The following is a 15,866-nucleotide window of genomic DNA, read 5'->3' on the forward strand; positions in this document are numbered from 1 at the left end:
ATACAAGAATGAGCTTAACGTCCCAGATAATCACAATGAGGTGGTCACTGACCTTGAGCCAGACATCCTAGAATGTGAAGTGAAGTGGGCCTTAGAAAAGCTGAGCAACAACAAAGCTAGTGGAGGTGACAGTATTCCAGCTGAGCTATTCAAAATCTTAAAAGACAGTGCAGTAAAAGTGCTACACTCAATTTGCCAGCAAATTTGGAAAACTCAACAGTGGCCACAGGATTGGAAAAGATCAGTTTACATTCCAATTCCAAAGAAAGGCAGTGCCAAAGAATGTTCAAACTATCGCACCATTGCACTCATTTCTCATGCTAGTAAAGTTATGCTTAAAATCCTACAAGCTAGACTTCAGCAGTATGTGGATCGAGAACTACCAGAAGTACAGGCAGGATATCGAAGAGGCAGAGGAACTAGAGATCAAATTGCCAACATACGCTGGATCATGGAGAAAGCTAGGGAGTTCCAGAAAAACATCTACTTCTGCTTCATTGACTATGCTAAAGCCTTTGATTGTGTGGATCATAACAAACTGTGTCAAGTTCTTAAAGAGATGGGCGTACCAGACCATCTTATTTGTTTCTTGAGAAATCTATATGCGGGTCAAGAACCAACAGTGAGAACTGGACACGGAACCACTGATTGGTTCAAAATTGGGAAAGGAGTCCGGCAAGGCTGTATACTGTTGCCCTGCCTATTTAACTTATATGCAGAGCACATCATGAGAAAGGCAGGGCTAGATGAATCAAAAGTTGGAATTAAGATTGCTGGAAGAAATATCAACAACCTAAGATACGCAGATGATACCACTCTAATGGCAGAACGTGAAGAAGAACAAAAGAGCCTCTTGTTGCGGGTGAAGAAGGAGAGTGCAAAAGTTGGGTTGAAACTTAACATTAAGAAAACCAAGATCATGGCATCTGGCCCTCTCAATTCCTGGCAAATAGATGGGGAAGAAATGGAGGTAGTGACAGATTTTGTTTTCCTGGGCTCCAAGATCACTGCAGATGGGGACTGTAGCCAAGAAATTAAAAGACGCTTGCTCCTGGGAAGGAAAGCCATGGCAAATCTAGACAGCACACTAAAAAGCAGAGACATCACCCTGTCGACAAAAGTGCGTATAGTCAAGGCTATGGTCTTCCCAGTTGCAATGTATGGCAGTGAAAGTTGGACCATAAGAAAGGCTGAGCGCCAAAGAATTGAGGCCTTTGAACTGTGGTGCTGGAGAAGACTCCTGCGAGTCCCTTGGACTGCAAGGCGATCAAACCGGTCAGTCCTAGAGGAGATCAATCCTGACTGCTCTTTAGAAGGCCAGATCTTGAAGCTAAAACTCAAATACTTTGGCCACCTAATGAGAAAGAAGGACTCACTGGAGAAGAGCCTAATGCTGGGAAAGATCGAGGGCAATAGAAGAAGGGGACGACAGAGAATGAGGTGGCTGGATGGAGTCACTGAAGCAGTAGGCGTGAGCTTAAATGGACTCCAGAAGTTGGTGTAAGACAGGAAGGCCTGGAGGAACGTTGTCCATAGGGTCGCGATGAGTCGGACACGACTTCGCAGCTAACAACAACTATTCCAAGGAATTGGGAAGGGGGTTGTCTGAGCCAATTCCTAATATTTTCTTATTTCCCAGACTTAAATAATGTTGCAGTTCCCCTTACCTAGGTAATAGTTCTTACATATTCCTGTCCCCTACTCTCTACACTGTCTTTTCTTGCCTTATCAACAGCCTCAGACTCTAGGAGAGCATCAGTGGCTAACTGGAGATACCCCCTGAAGCCCTGAGGTATTTCCGATGAAAGGATCCCCGTGGGCTTTAACTGGACTTTCCCTTTTAATGGGCCCTTAACAAGGTTGCCATCTCTGGAAGCCCTCCTATGCCAGTGCACTTGCTCGCCTGCTTTTAAGGATCTAACCTAGGGCCTAACTTCTTTCACAAGGCCTCTGGAAGCTACAGATGATGCAGAGTGCGGTGGCGCAGGCAGTTTTGGGGTGCCCAAGAACGGCCTCTGTAACACCAATGCGAGCTGCATTGGCTGCCAGCCTGCTTCCTGATGCAATTCAAGATGTTGCTGATCATCTTTAAAGCCCTTCATGGCATGGGTCCAGGCTACTTGAGGGACCCTGTCAGCCCACCAGGATTGGCCTGTCCCATGCATGCCCGCAGAGGAGGCACGCAGTGGGTCCCATCAGCCCATTCATTCCTGCTGTTGGGGTGCAGGAGGAGGGCCTTCTCTGCTGTGGCTCCTGCCCTCTGGAACATCTTGGCCCTCCCCCCATGTGAAGTTGGCCCCAACCTTCCTACCTTTCGTAAGGGCTCTGCCAATCCGCCTGGGGCCCCAACGGGGAGCAGCACAGTGGAGATGGTTGATCAAGTAACAACCGTCCCATCTCCCTCCACTCTGCCCCCGTCCTACCCATGTGTCCTTAGATTTTAATGTTTGATTTTAGTTTATTTGTGTTTAAATGTACATGTATAAATCCATTTTTAGGACAGTGAGCTGCCCAGGGTTACCCTGTGGTAAGATGGGCATCCAATAAATTTTATAAATAAACAAATGCACTGAGAGGGGAGCTTAACAGTCTAACTCTAACTAATCAACAGATCCTGCACTAATGTGCAGACTTGATCCTGCATATTAAGAGACCACGATGTAAGAAGTATGGTGTTTCCTCATTACCTCTCGCTCATACTCTGCTGTTTGATGTCTCTTCTGCTGAACATTTTGCTCCACACTCTTGAGCTCTTTTTGAAGTTCTGCTTCCTCTCTTCTCTGAGCCTCCATTATTTCCATCCGGAGGGCCAGAATAACCTAGCCAGGAGACAAAGGAGGAGCCTTCAGGGATCTCCAGCCAACCTGTATGGTGTGCAACCCACTAGAGATTTTCCTAGCTGGTGGATGACCATTTGCTTTTCTTAAGCTAACTGTAGTTCATTAAGTATTTAAGTTTGTGTTACACAAATAGGCCTCTGTGTCTACATGAGGAACTTATGAAATTCCAAAAGAGTTTGCACAGGGTCTCCCCCCATCCCCAACAGTACTCTCAATTTTACGCCTGGCTTGCATATTCCTTTCCAGTTTCTGGCTATAAAAGCCACACTCGGGGAAATCCATACTTTCCTATCTTGATATATTAGGATTGAAAGAAAAGAGCTGATCTGCTTGACAAGAATGTCTTAGCATCCTGTGTTTTGCCTGTCCGATACTAAGAATCCCACAGTCCTCCTGACAGACAGGCCAAATATTAGGCAGACATAAGAGACTCAGTGTAAATGTACAAATTAAGGGGTGGGGAGAAATTTATACAGTTGCCAGCACCTCAGAAAATAAGGATAGCAAAAACAAAAAACAACGCGGCCATCAAATAAGGAAAACCTGAGGGACAGCCATGAGTGGTCTCTGGGCTTCAGAACTCTTTTGCAGGTATTAAAAATCCACAGATGAGGTTCTGCATGGCAGAAACAGCATGAAGGAGGTACCTGCTCAGTTTGTGAAACTGGGATGAAAATTGGAGACCCCAACGCAGCTGCAAGAACAAGCACATGGCTTGCTCCACCCTTTCTGACATGGATGTCTCACCTTCTGGTGCTCTTCTGCTGCTGCCGTTTTCTGTTGCTGGGTCTCTGCTGCCAGTTGCACCTGCAGTTCCTGGAGAGCCTGCCCAAGGACCAAGGAGGCAGCTTGTAACTAAGTCCATGTATAGCTTTCAAATTAGGAGACGGGCAGATATTCCTGATCTATATCCATAAATATTTTCACAGTTGTTTCGTATGACCAGTGGTCCCAAAATGTCTTCCTGACTTGTGTCCCAATCTACCTGTTGAATATATCTCCTTAATTTTCCTTACTAGCCAAGCATTTCACGGCTACAAGCAAAGATGGGAAACTGGTTTTGCACTGACAGCCAAATTCCTTTTGCAATAATAGTAAAACCAGAACTAGACAGAACTCACCCAACATCATCCAACCTGGATCTGCCCATTGTGGCCCAACCTTCTAATAGCGTAAGAGACTGATTTTCTATCACCACTAAGCTTTATGAAGGAGTTTGACCCTGATGAGTATCAGCTGACTGAATTAATTTCTTCACGGACACATTTTCCATGAAAGATTCCCTCTTTTGAGACCCTGTAATGTGACAGTTTTCACAGGGCCCACATGTCCCATTGGAGCACTGTCCCCAGGCAGCTCCAGTCTTGCCCCAGGGGGCTTCTTCTTGTTGCCCAGCACCTGGGAGGGGTGAAGGGGGGCATTCTGAATCTGCAACCCAGAGCTCCTCACCAGTTCCTTTTCTCTGCACAACTTCTCCCTCAGTTCATCCAGGGCCCTCTGGTTCTCCTGCTCCAGCACCATCTGTTCAGCCTGCTCAGCCACTTCAGCCTGTTTTTTTATCCGTTCCAGAGAAAGCCACTTGTGCTCTTCAAGCTTTTCTCTCTCCCGTTGCTGAAAGGACTCTAGCTCCTCTTTCAGCTGGTTCAGTGCAGCTTCCTGTGCCAGCCTGGAAGGAAGCGATAGAGAGATGGCAAGAAGGCTTTTCTAAGCTTTCTCCAGGGAGCCGAGCTCCTTGGGATGCCTTGGTCCCAGAAACCCCCCTTTGCATCAACATTTTGACCAGGGTGATCCTAGGGCCAAGGAAACCGCAAATTGGAATTCATGGGCAGAGAACCTAGAATTCTGTCACCAGAAATTAGCACTCAAAGTTGCCAAAGTTTTCAGCAACATTATTTTTCTTCTTCTTGGTGATGGTGGGAGAGCTTCTGTAGAGGGGAGAGGATTTTATAACAGACCTCTGGGACCATGTCATGTACAGCTATGAGCTCTTCCAGTTGCACAGAGTTTCACGGAGAGAGCCTCACAACTCGTCCGCTGAGTTTCCCAAGGAACCTCCAGCATCAACTAGTAGAGGAAGGTGTACACCGAACACAAGGCCAGAGACCCAGGACAACTCGCAGTTGGCGGGGAAGGTTGATCAGGGAAATACCACCCTGCTTTGCTCAGCTTTTTATCAGTCAGCAGGGTGTAATTCAAGGTGCCAGTCATCGACTACACAGGCCTACCTAGCACAGGGCCAAGTTATCAGTGGAACTGCTGGACTGTTCCTGCTTGCCCTACCAGATCTAGCAAAGAGAGCTGCTTTGGGTAAACAGCTCCTTCTGTTAAAGAGTCTGATCTTGCTAGGCCTGGAGTCTTGCCTTCTTTGTTGCAGCACCTGCCTGTGACACAACATCATTCTGGGGTTGTGTATGGCCCCAACTCTGACAGCCTTTCATAAGGTACTAAGTGTATTAAGTGTATAAAGCCACGAAGCGGGTGTCTGTATGTATAATTTTTAAAAATAAATACATAATTATTGAATTCTGCTGCTTAAGTGAGATGAAACTGCAAAATCAATCCTATCTGACCTTAAGTCCAAATGTTCTTGTCTGACATAAAAAGCAGCCTCACCCGTGAGGCAGCGACCTTCCCATCCACCATTCCAAACTAGGGAGAACGCGCACATTGGGCCGTGGTAATCTGGACACAAGGCTGACTCCAGTCCTACAACCTTCACCGTGTCTTCCCCAAAAGAGGACAATAAGCAGACTTAAATGCAATCTGGTACCTGATCTTCTCCTTCTCTGCATTCAACTCAGAACGCATCTCAGTTTGATGTTTTAGAAGTTCCACTCTGACCTCTTCCCTCAACCGTGTCTCTTCTTCCTGCCTAGTTGTCTCCAACTCCGTTTTCAGTGATCTAACAGATAAGCAAATAGTAATTTGGGGTGTGAAACTAGCTCCTAAAAACAAAAAGAACACTACCACTAAAGTCGGCAAAAGCCGACAGCATGAGTTTTAAGCAAGGAAGCTGTGAATGAGTAAATATGGCTCTAGAGAAAGATTTTAAAGAGGCCATCTTGCATGTATTTTGGGGTCAGCCCTGGCAACATTCCTTGAAAACAGAATGTAGAATCAACCGTGCAAAGTTCTTTCTGACATTTTTGCATGTGATATTCTAATCTTTACAACCCAAAGTCTCTGAGGAACCTTCCAATCTCATTCCTTCCAATTCAATTTGTTTATAGATTAGTCATTCAACCATATCAAGAAGTTATAAAAACAGCACAATAAAAAGTGGGAGGCCATAGTTTTAATATGCTGCTGCTCCTGAAGTCAATCCCAATCTGTTCTAAGTGGCAATTAGACTTTTCTGCATGCTTTTTAATACAGAAGTCATGTTTATCCTAGTAATATGCAAATTCACTCCCAACAAAAGGTATGCCAAGTTATTCTGACTCAACATTTCTTAGGTTTTCCTTCCACATCCTTGTCCCAGAAACCACTCTGAACTTTCATCTTCTTGCTGTCTTCTCATCCTTCCCCCTTTTCTGTTTACAGTTATTGCTAAACTAATCAGACAATGGGTTGATTGAGATGTCTTCCCCATCCCACAGCTTGGCGAATCCCTGGGGAATAGAGGCGCTGGATGTTTACCACAGAGAAGAGAAAACTGTGAAGAGCTGATGCAGAAGACAGGCAGAATTTTTCAAAGTTCCAAAAGATGGAATGAAAAACAATGGAAACAAGGTTTGGTTGGACATCAGAAAAATGGGAGAAAAAATGGAGCAAACAGACAGTCTTGGGAAGAGGTGGAATCTTCTCTGGAAGCCTTTAAACAGAGAATACATGGCAATCCCTCAAGGAGGCTGAAGTAATGAATTTGGATCAGATGTTCTACCAAATCCTTTCCAGTTCTAGCACTCTGTATTTTAATCCCTGGTGACTGAGAGTCAATGTAGTATAACATTGAAAGTATTAGACAGAAACCCAGTAGAAGGAGGTTCAGTCTTCACACGTCCACAGAGATCACTTAGTGACTCCACTGTAGCTCTACTGCATCTCTCAGGCTGCTTTCATGGGAATAACTTATGTTATTGTTTCATGTTCGAAACTTACTACATTATAAGCTATTCTGGTTAAGAGAGAAAAGACGCATACAATCACAATGCAGGAATAGAAAAAAATGGAAGGAGAAGAACAACCAAAATATCAGGCAATGCAAGAGTTGAATGCTGATATACACCAGAGTCCTACACAGAACACAAATCATATCAATCCAATCCACAAGTTATGAGAAGCCCCGTGGATCTTTCAAATATCTTCGTCTGTATTGAACAAAGTTACATAAAGACAGTCAGTTATTCTTTTAAAGGATGAGCTTTTCCTAAAAGTTTCTAATTAAGTAGCTCCTTTCATATTTTCTCTTGGGATTTTGGATCTCACTGTTGCAACAAATACTCCTTGCCTCCTTGCAGTAAAGAATCTTAAAACACCAAGACTTCGTACTTGCACCCTTAATCTAAGTAACTGAAGATGAGAACTACTGGCATTTATTGGCTGGGGGTGGGGGGGAGAAGAGAGGAAGGAAAACCAAGTATCTATTGTATAGGTGCAAAGACACTCACCTGAGGGCAGACTCTTTCTGCTGATGTAATATCTGGATCTCTTCTTCCTCTCGCAGTTGCAGTTCTTCCTGCAAATTCTGAATATGTGTCTGTTTTTCTTCCAGCAAATACAGGTTTGTTTCTTCCACGTTGGTTATTTTCTCCAGTGGCCCCCCAGTATGGATATTCCATGGCTTTATTGGATTAATTTCAGTCTCAAACTCCCTATTAAGAGAAACAAGTTCACACTAATTATTACTTGAAATGGATCAGGGTATCATACAGAAGCCTAAAAAGACCTGATGGATGCAGAAGAAGGACCGACTAGCAAATGGAAGTCTACTTAGGACAATACTTTATCACCCAGCAACGCAAATGCCAATTCATTCAATTCTGATATCCTCAGGTTGCTTCTAGCTCACACCAAGATGCCTGAACAATCGTTTTAATCTAATGTGCTTTTATCACTTGCATTAATGTCACTTTTTACATCTGCAGCTTCTCAAACAGGAGGAGACACAGAGAATCAAAATACGGCAGGGGCTCAGAAAGCACTCTTTAATCAGTTGTTCAGCTCAATATAACATATCAGCTCATCCTGGTCCCTGATATGATCTCCTTTCTAAGTTGAAGGAACCCACTTGTTTTATCAGAATTTTTAAAAAGTGTTTAAAACACCTATTTTGAGCAAACGTTTAATAATATTTGAATTTTATTTATACATATTTGGCTTTAAGATTTTTTTTTGTTTTTCACTGTAAACTAGTGAGAGGCATCAGTACCATAATGATGAATGAATCAGTAAATAAATGAAATGCACAGCATTGCTACAGCCTCTGTTCTACTCTTAAATGTGTTCATGAAAACCAATGCGCAGAAGCTGTTATTTTCAGAGACGGTGCACTCTTAGCGACCTGGTCACAGGCTGGTCTTCATTTGGGGCTTCCAGCAGCCCAAGACGATGTTGTTGACCTTTAAATCCATAATGCCAGCCTATGAAAAATTGGTAACTCTCAATACCAGCCAAATAACTGGCTCTGAGTAACAATCCATTATACCCAACCACTTGCAGGCAGTGCTGCCAGTAGGACGGTGGGAAACAAGTGGAGACAGAGTGGAATTAAAAGAAGCGAGCCCTGCAGAAAGCCAGGTCTTGGGGGATGGATGTGTAACAGCCATGCTTTCCGCAAAGGATTTGGGCTTCTATACCTCTCTTCTGCCACAGCAGATCCACTATTTTGCTCCTCTCCCAAGCTGCCTTTGTCCTTGTTTTTCTTCTGCACCAAACAGTTTTTTTCCTGCAAGTGAAAGGAAACATGGAAGCTTCGCCACAACAACATATTTCAGTGAAAAGGTGATGAATATCACAGATCCAATCTGGACAAGAAATTTCTAGATTTAACTGCGATAGCATGATCCGATGCAAGATTTTACATACTTTGAAACCAACAGGAAACAGTCATCATAACACCATTATGCGTGTGAAAAATTGCAAGGTGTGTACAATACTTTACACTGTACTGCAAAAGAAAACAAGGGAACTGATGGAAAAAGATTGAAAGAAAAAGTCAAGAGGACCAAATCGCTCAACAAGGTCTGGAGGATATTTAAAAGTACAATAACTGACACTCAGCAAGAATGCTGAGTCCAGAAGAAGTTAGCACAGCTCTGTAGTCACGTTCGGGAAGTTTTAAAACTGCCAAAGGGGCCCTTTGAGAATGTTTGCCCTAAGGAGGAGAACAGAATGGAGCATAAAAAGTGCATGGAATGCAAAAATAATTTCAGTAGTGCACCTGGGAAGAAATATTAAACATTAAACTTTTAAATATACATTTGAAGAAGGGAACTGCAGTTGGGCTGTAGACAACGAAGGAGCAAAAGGAATGCTTAGGGAAAATATAGAGATTAGTAAAAAAAAAAAACAGGCTTTCTGTCTCTCTTTGCTATGGAATGGATAGGCTTTGGATTGATTCTCACAGGGAAGAAGAACCAGTATTGTTGAGCAAATTGAGATGACAAGGTACTCTAGATTATTTGAAGACATTACAAATAACAAATCATTGAGTCCTCATGGTATCTACCCCACAGATCTTAAAATAGTTCAATTGCGGACTTCTTAGAAAAAACATGTAATCCCTCAAATTGGGCGTAGCGCTAGAAGGTAGCAAGTGTGGCATTGATTTTTAACAAAAGACCCATGAAGATGCAGAAAATTAGTTTAATGTCTGCTCTTTGGAAATTGGCAGAAATAAACAAGCATAATGAAGTAAGCCTGGTGAAAAGAAAATCTGTATGGATGCCACAAAGGTAAATCCTGACTGTCCTTTGAGGTAGGCCAGGTCTGAAAACTTGCACTACAGAGTTCCTATCACTCTATTTTATTGTTAGAGGATATAATATCAGAATTTCAAAGTCCCTCTCTCGATACCCAAGAGAGTCAAGACGGGGCAGTCTTGAATGTCTTCCTCAGCCCCTCCTGTCTTTCCGGGCAAAGCTGATGTTTCTGTCATCGTTGTTGCACACATCCTTCGAGGCTCTCTCTATACTCCTCTGCAAATATTGCCTCAACGAATAGCCAGTATTTCTGAAGTTCAACAAACATGCGAACAGAAGTAGCTCTGTGATATCATATACACAGACTTTGAAAAAGGCTTTGATGATGTTTCTTATCAAAAGGTCTTGTGTAAATTTCTGGTCACGGGTAAGAGAAGCTGTTTTTGGATGCATTGCTAACTGATTTTAAAAAACACAACTTACTTCCTCTTTCGAAGTGCTTTCAATGATGGCTCTGTTCACCCCAAATTTTGGATTGTTCAGGACTGGAGGTAATTCAGCCACATCCAGGACTTTTTCTAGAATAAGATTCTGGAAACCAAAGGCCACAGAAGACAAGAAAAGCATGTGGAAAAGGAAAGTTATCCTGGAGATACAACCAACCAACACAAGGTTGTTGAAGAACATAAAGGAAAACAAATTATGGGCACTAGGTGGCCTGGGGTATTTCTAGGACTGCATTCTTGAATAAGTTCTTCAGGAACCAATGAGTCTTGAGTTCGAAGATGTAATTTCAAGATAACAACTTGGTTTGGGATAAAAAAGCAAGTAATTGAAGAACCAGCATTGAGCACAGAATCCTAGACGAAAGGAACCCTGGAGAAAGCCTCCCCACCCATTCCTCCTCCACTGTAACGCGTTCAGGGAAATGCCTCCCCCTTGAGTTACAGACACTGCTCTCAGCCTGGTCAACCTGCATTTTAAAAGACGGATAGGTTTTCGAACAGATTAGTTGCTCAGGGTTCCTTCTAACTTTATTAATCACCCTCATTAACTTGGTTCAAACTTTCCTGCCGGTTAGGGTGTTGATGACCTGCCTGGACAGGCCAATTCAGTTCTGTCAAGGTGCTGCTTGGTGCTTCCTGGTGCTACACCATTTAATTTTTAAAGATAACGATGAGCAGTTTGAATTGGGTTTGGAAACCTTCCGGGAAGCAGCGCAATGATTTTAGGATTCTGTTACCTTGTCTACAAAGGGCCACCGCGAAACCAGGAAACTACTGCATTTCACAATAACTATAGTTGTTGAACCACATAAAACACATTTAGGACAGACTAGAAAGTGGTCCCCATAGCATTAAATGCACTCTTGCCCACTTTATTTTACAGGAATACATCACCCCTCCCCTGCCATTTGGGAGCTGATTTCCCAGGCTCACAGAGGCAACGCTGAAAAAGTCTTCAAAGACTTTTTGGGATACATTATGAACAAAAACACATCCCCTTCAGAGATATCTCAGATGTGTTTGATGAAAAAAAGTACTACCTCACTGCCTTCTTTCTTTTCTGTCACATCAGGTATCAAGTAATGCAAAGAAGCTTCTTTTTCCTCCTCATTTTTGGATTTCAAAGTATTTTTTCCATAACTGCTGGGCTACCAAAGGGAAACCAATCAAAATATCAGTGCACTAAGATGCGAAAAGGAGTCACAAAGCCAGTCCAACCTGCAGTCACATCCCCTGCAATTAATTGTTCAGAGCACGCTAGTCCTACAGAGCTTTTCCCGTTTGTTCTTAGGGAGCTGTGAAGAGCCCTGGATGAGAAAGCCACAATGTCACATCATCAGGACACCAGACTCTCTTGAAAAGCCTGGACCAGAGAAGAGAAAAGGGAACATCTGGATGGGCATTGTGAGAAACTAAATGTTGGAATACTTTGATCCAATACTGCAGGACTATTATAGTGTTATATATTACGAGAGAGGGAACAAGTCTTCTCCCACCTTTATTCATACTATATATAGCTTTTATCTTGACCATCTCTCCAATCTTGTCCAATATTTTAACTGTAATCTACACCTTTGCAAATTTTATTCTTTTTTGAAGTTAGTTTAAAGTTCCACATGCAGTCACACCACCAAATATAAGAAAAAATATAAAACCGTAAAGGACAAACAATGTACAAGCTTTATTTCAATCATTTTATATGAAACTTTTTTCAGCTGCCATAATCTATCAGTCTTTTCACCAAGCTCCCCAAAAAGATCCTGAGATCCTTTCTCTGGTTGCTCACTATTTACTGTGTACGCAATCAGGATAGGGCTTTCTCCCAACAAGCATCACTTTGTACTTGCATACGCTAAAAGAAATTTACCATTTTAATAGCTGTTCCCCAAGCTTAAGTGGATTCTTTTGGAGTTATTGAAAACTTTACTGCTCACTTCTAAGTCCAGATAATTTCTGAGCAATTTAATAATATAAACAGTTCCCTTCTTAAAGCTATCTAATAGAGGACATTCCTATTCCCTCTTCCCTGTTCCTTTAAGTATTCAGTAGCCAGTCAATAAGATAGACACAAGGTAGGAAGCTGGAGTTCAAATCCAGACAATAATTCTCGGCTTACCGAATCTTAGACCAGTTACTCATTCTTGGGCTAACCAGCCCTCAGAGTATTGGGACAATACAATAGTTTATAGTGGGGGGAAATCTGTCTTCTCAGAGAAAAGACAGATTATAAATGCCAGCTGCCTACCTCTTCAATTCCATCTCCGTCTTTTGGAACCCCAACCCTGCAGGCTTCCTCCAGCTGTTCTCCTGCCTGGTCGTCTTGTAGGACGCACGCCTGACCTTCACAGGACTTCAATCTCTCTTCTTCAAGAGCTGCTGCTTTTGCTACTGCTGTTTCTGTAGTTCCTTCTCCAGCAACATCAGACTCTACAGTGTGATCAGAACCAGAACCAGAACCTTTGCTGCTGCCTTTCTGACCGCTGAGAGACTTGGCTACACTTGATTCTGTCATCCTAGATTTCTTCACCATATGGAGGACGTGTTGATAGAACTTCTGGTCTTCTGAATAGCACTCACTATCTGACTGATTGTCTGGGGAACTTTGTGCTTGTATATTCAAAGCTTCAAAAAACGGCCTTTGGGAAGAAGGCAGGTGCTTTGTGGGATGTTCAGATTCAGAAGAGCTCTGTAAGTCCCAGGAGAAATTGTCTACTTCACCCAAGACCTGAGAAGCAAGGTGGTCAGACAGGCTGCTAGCAACACTGATGCTATTACCACTGTCGGATTCTATCTTTGGAATGTGTTTTTTGCCCTCTGTGAATTGTTCTGGTGTAGGAGATGACACTTCACTCCCTGAAACTCCTGTCTTGGCTCCAAGCTCAACAGAACCCTGCAAATGAGGATGAGGAACAGGAGCCTCGATATGCCATGGGCCAGACTCTGCGGCCTGGCGTTGTTCAGGAGGGTTCTTTTTCCCCCTTCTGCTCTCCTTTATTCTCTCCAGTGACCTCGATACTTCATTTTGAAAATAATGGATGTCACCTTGTCCCTCCAAACTCCTGGATGCAATCGATGTGAAAGCAGCGGCAGAAGGAGAAAGCTGCATTTCCTTTTCAACACTATGCAAGAAGTCTCCCTTCCTGACCAGTCCGTCTCCCTCTGCATGGCCTTTCTCGCAGTCCTCACCTTGTTTTTCTCCCTCTAAGAACAGTCTTTTCTCCTTGACTCCCCCCAGGCTTAACACAGTCATAGTTTGAGAGGATTTCTTCAGTGTTTGGAAAAAAGGCTTTATGAGGTGGATGCTATCTACGTCCTCAGCTTCCAAGTCTGATAAAACACCATCAGCAGCTGCACATCTGGTTTCTGTATTGGCATCTTTGTGTGCTTGATGATTAACGTCTGACCTACTGGAGGATGCATTTCTTCCAAGTATTTTCTCCACATCTGCAAGGATCTGTTGAGTCCGGTTTGATTTTTCTGGCAGAAGAGGTTGTAGTTTCCCTGGGGCAGGGCTTGATAGCAGCCTGGACAAATCACCTGTCTCTGAAATCTTTCCCTTGGGGTTTTTCAGGAAGGAGTCATTCTGTGTCAACAGGCTGCCCTGTTGCTCTAGGTCAGGACTAGCATGCTCTGAATACAGGATAGGAGATGATACTCGATAAAAGGACGTTGACGGAAGAATCCCTGGCTCTGGTTGCATCTCCTAAGTAGGCAAAATCCATCAGGTTAGTGATTTTGTAAACAGGCTAACTTTTCTTCTATATGAGCCTCGCAAGTCTGCATTTCTTGCTCTTGCTTGCCAGAGGAACCCACCATGATGGTTGCCAGACTTTTGATATCAGCTTGGATACGGTAATCAGATGTTTGAATAACATACACAGTTGCAATAGTTTCTATGGGGGGGGGAAATTCAAGGCAGCTAATTTATTCAAACCCTGCCAAGTCTTCAGCACCGGAGACTGGAAGAAACACCCATGAAAAAAGAGCAAGCGCCAAGGCTAAAACTGGCCTCTACATTTCTGGAAGGGTTTGAAAAGTGGTACAAAATACATCATTATCTCCAGTTATTTCTTAGATTTTTATTTTTTTAAAAAAAGAAACCTTTCCCAGCTGTGTCAACCGAAAGTGTAAAAGTCGCTAGTCAGTTGTATTTAAAGCTCAGGTTCTTTATCCCATGGGGGGACAGGTCTTTGGAGGGAGGGATGAACAAGAACAAAAGGAGAAACCTGGAGGATTTTATCTGTTTCCCTATTCTGATAGCGGAAAGCTAATGCTTTGTTCAAGTACTCACCACAAGATTCTTTGACAAGTCTCTTTCTTTCTTATCCTTTTTCTTTTCTGCCCTTTTCTTCTTTTTCTCTTTCCTTTTAACACCACCATGTTCCAGAATTTTTTCCCTTTCCTGAATCACAAGTTGGCGGTACCGCTCATCACACGGATGGTCCCAGGTTGACTGGCCATTGGCAAAATTGAAGTAATAGATATCACCAGTGGTATCTTGGCTGCAGAGAGAGAGGGGGGGGGAGAGAGCCAGCAAGGAGCAACTGCTCAGGGAGACCCTCCCCAGCAGGAACTGGAGGTCCCAAAGGGCAGAGAAAAAGAGCACGCCAGGACTTATCAGGGGGGGGAGGGGTGCGCGTTTGTGACTGTGGTGCTCAGACTCCTGTCCTGCTTCATCCTTTCCGGGAGAACCAGAGGGCATCACATGGCCTCCCAACTAGAGGAACGCAGCGCGCTTTCTTTTGCTTCAGGAAACGATGGAATCCACGGGATTTGATGGAAAACGCGAGCGTCGCCACCGCACCCGAAGCCGGCGGTCCAGTCGAACTCGTTACCCAGGCAGGAAGGCTTTGGGGGGGGGGGGTCCGCGGGGGGCTGGGCCGTTGCGGCGCTTCCTGGGACCGGCTGACACGGCGGTCAGCAACGGCTCTCCGGAGCGCCTCCGGCCGGCTGGCCTCGCTTCCCTCCTGAGCCTCCAGCCCGGCTGAGCGGCAGCGTCGCCTCCACCCGGGACCTTCGGGACCGGCCAGAACCGCGCCCGGGAGGAGGAGCGGGAGTGCCGCCCCGGCCGCAGTCGCTTACCACGGCTTCCACTCGGCGGGCAACGGGGCTACGATGCCCTCCCGGGCCAGCCACATCAGCTCCGGCTCGCGCTCGGGATCGATGCCCACCACGCGCGCGAACTCCTGGATCTCTGCGGAAGAGAAGCGCCCGGTGAAGCCACCCCGCCGGGCCCCGGCTGGCCGGAGGAGCCCGCCCGCCCGCCCGCCCGCCCGCCCGCCCGCGCACCTCGCTCGCTGGGGATGTAGCTCTCGTCGTAGTCCTCCTCCAGGATGAGCTGGTCGCCGATGCGCAGGGCGGGCCCGGCCATGGCCGGCGGGGGAGGGGCCGGGCGGGCGCCACGGAGCAGACGACCGCGCGCCCCGCTGCCCCAACGGAAAAGCCCCGCCCCCGGAAGGCGACGCGGCCGTTGCCATGGCGCCGCTCCGTTTCCTAGCGACTTGGCGCGCGCCGGCCGCCGGGGAGGCCGCGGCTCGGAGCGCTGGTTCTCCGCGTTGTTTGGGCGGCGAGCGTGGAAGCGGCGGGGCGAAGCCCCACGGCCCGCCCGGGTGGACGGACCCACGTGGCCGCGCTCCCGATCGAGGCGGCCTCACCGC

At 45.3% G+C, this 15,866-nt stretch overlaps 1 protein-coding gene across 6 annotated transcripts in view; it reads right to left on the reverse strand.

Annotated features, from left to right (window-relative positions):
* Window positions 1–15,633, reverse strand: part of CEP164 (centrosomal protein 164) — a 29,371-nt gene extending 13,738 nt beyond the window's left edge. For 4 of the 6 annotated variants that reach the window (XR_014493105.1, XM_083368122.1, XM_083368121.1 and 1 more), the window contains exons 1-12: window positions 15,499–15,595; window positions 15,292–15,403; window positions 14,501–14,711; window positions 12,455–13,912; window positions 11,250–11,357; window positions 10,187–10,294; window positions 8,639–8,727; window positions 7,451–7,654; window positions 5,611–5,742; window positions 4,290–4,506; window positions 3,588–3,665; window positions 2,688–2,819 (exon numbers count right to left, since the gene is read on the reverse strand). Coding sequence is in view for 5 of the 6 variants with exons in the window: in XM_083368122.1 (XP_083224248.1) it covers window positions 2,688–2,819; window positions 3,588–3,665; window positions 4,290–4,506; window positions 5,611–5,742; window positions 7,451–7,654; window positions 8,639–8,727; window positions 10,187–10,294; window positions 11,250–11,357; window positions 12,455–13,912; window positions 14,501–14,711; window positions 15,292–15,403; window positions 15,499–15,580 (2,931 nt within the window). In the remaining variant the exon portion in view is untranslated. Of the gene's footprint in view, window positions 1–2,687; window positions 2,820–3,587; window positions 3,666–4,289; window positions 4,507–5,610; window positions 5,743–7,450; window positions 7,655–8,638; window positions 8,728–10,186; window positions 10,295–11,249; window positions 11,358–12,454; window positions 13,913–14,500; window positions 15,233–15,291; window positions 15,404–15,498 lie in introns of those variants that run through there. The other 2 variants (XM_083368124.1, XM_083368123.1) reach the window with 2 other exon arrangements.
* Between the last annotated feature and the right edge of the window lie 233 nt (window positions 15,634–15,866).

Source organism: Vipera ursinii, assembly GCF_947247035.1.
Source record: "Vipera ursinii genome assembly, chromosome: 8".
In the NCBI taxonomy this organism is placed as follows: Eukaryota; Metazoa; Chordata; class Lepidosauria; order Squamata; family Viperidae; genus Vipera; species Vipera ursinii.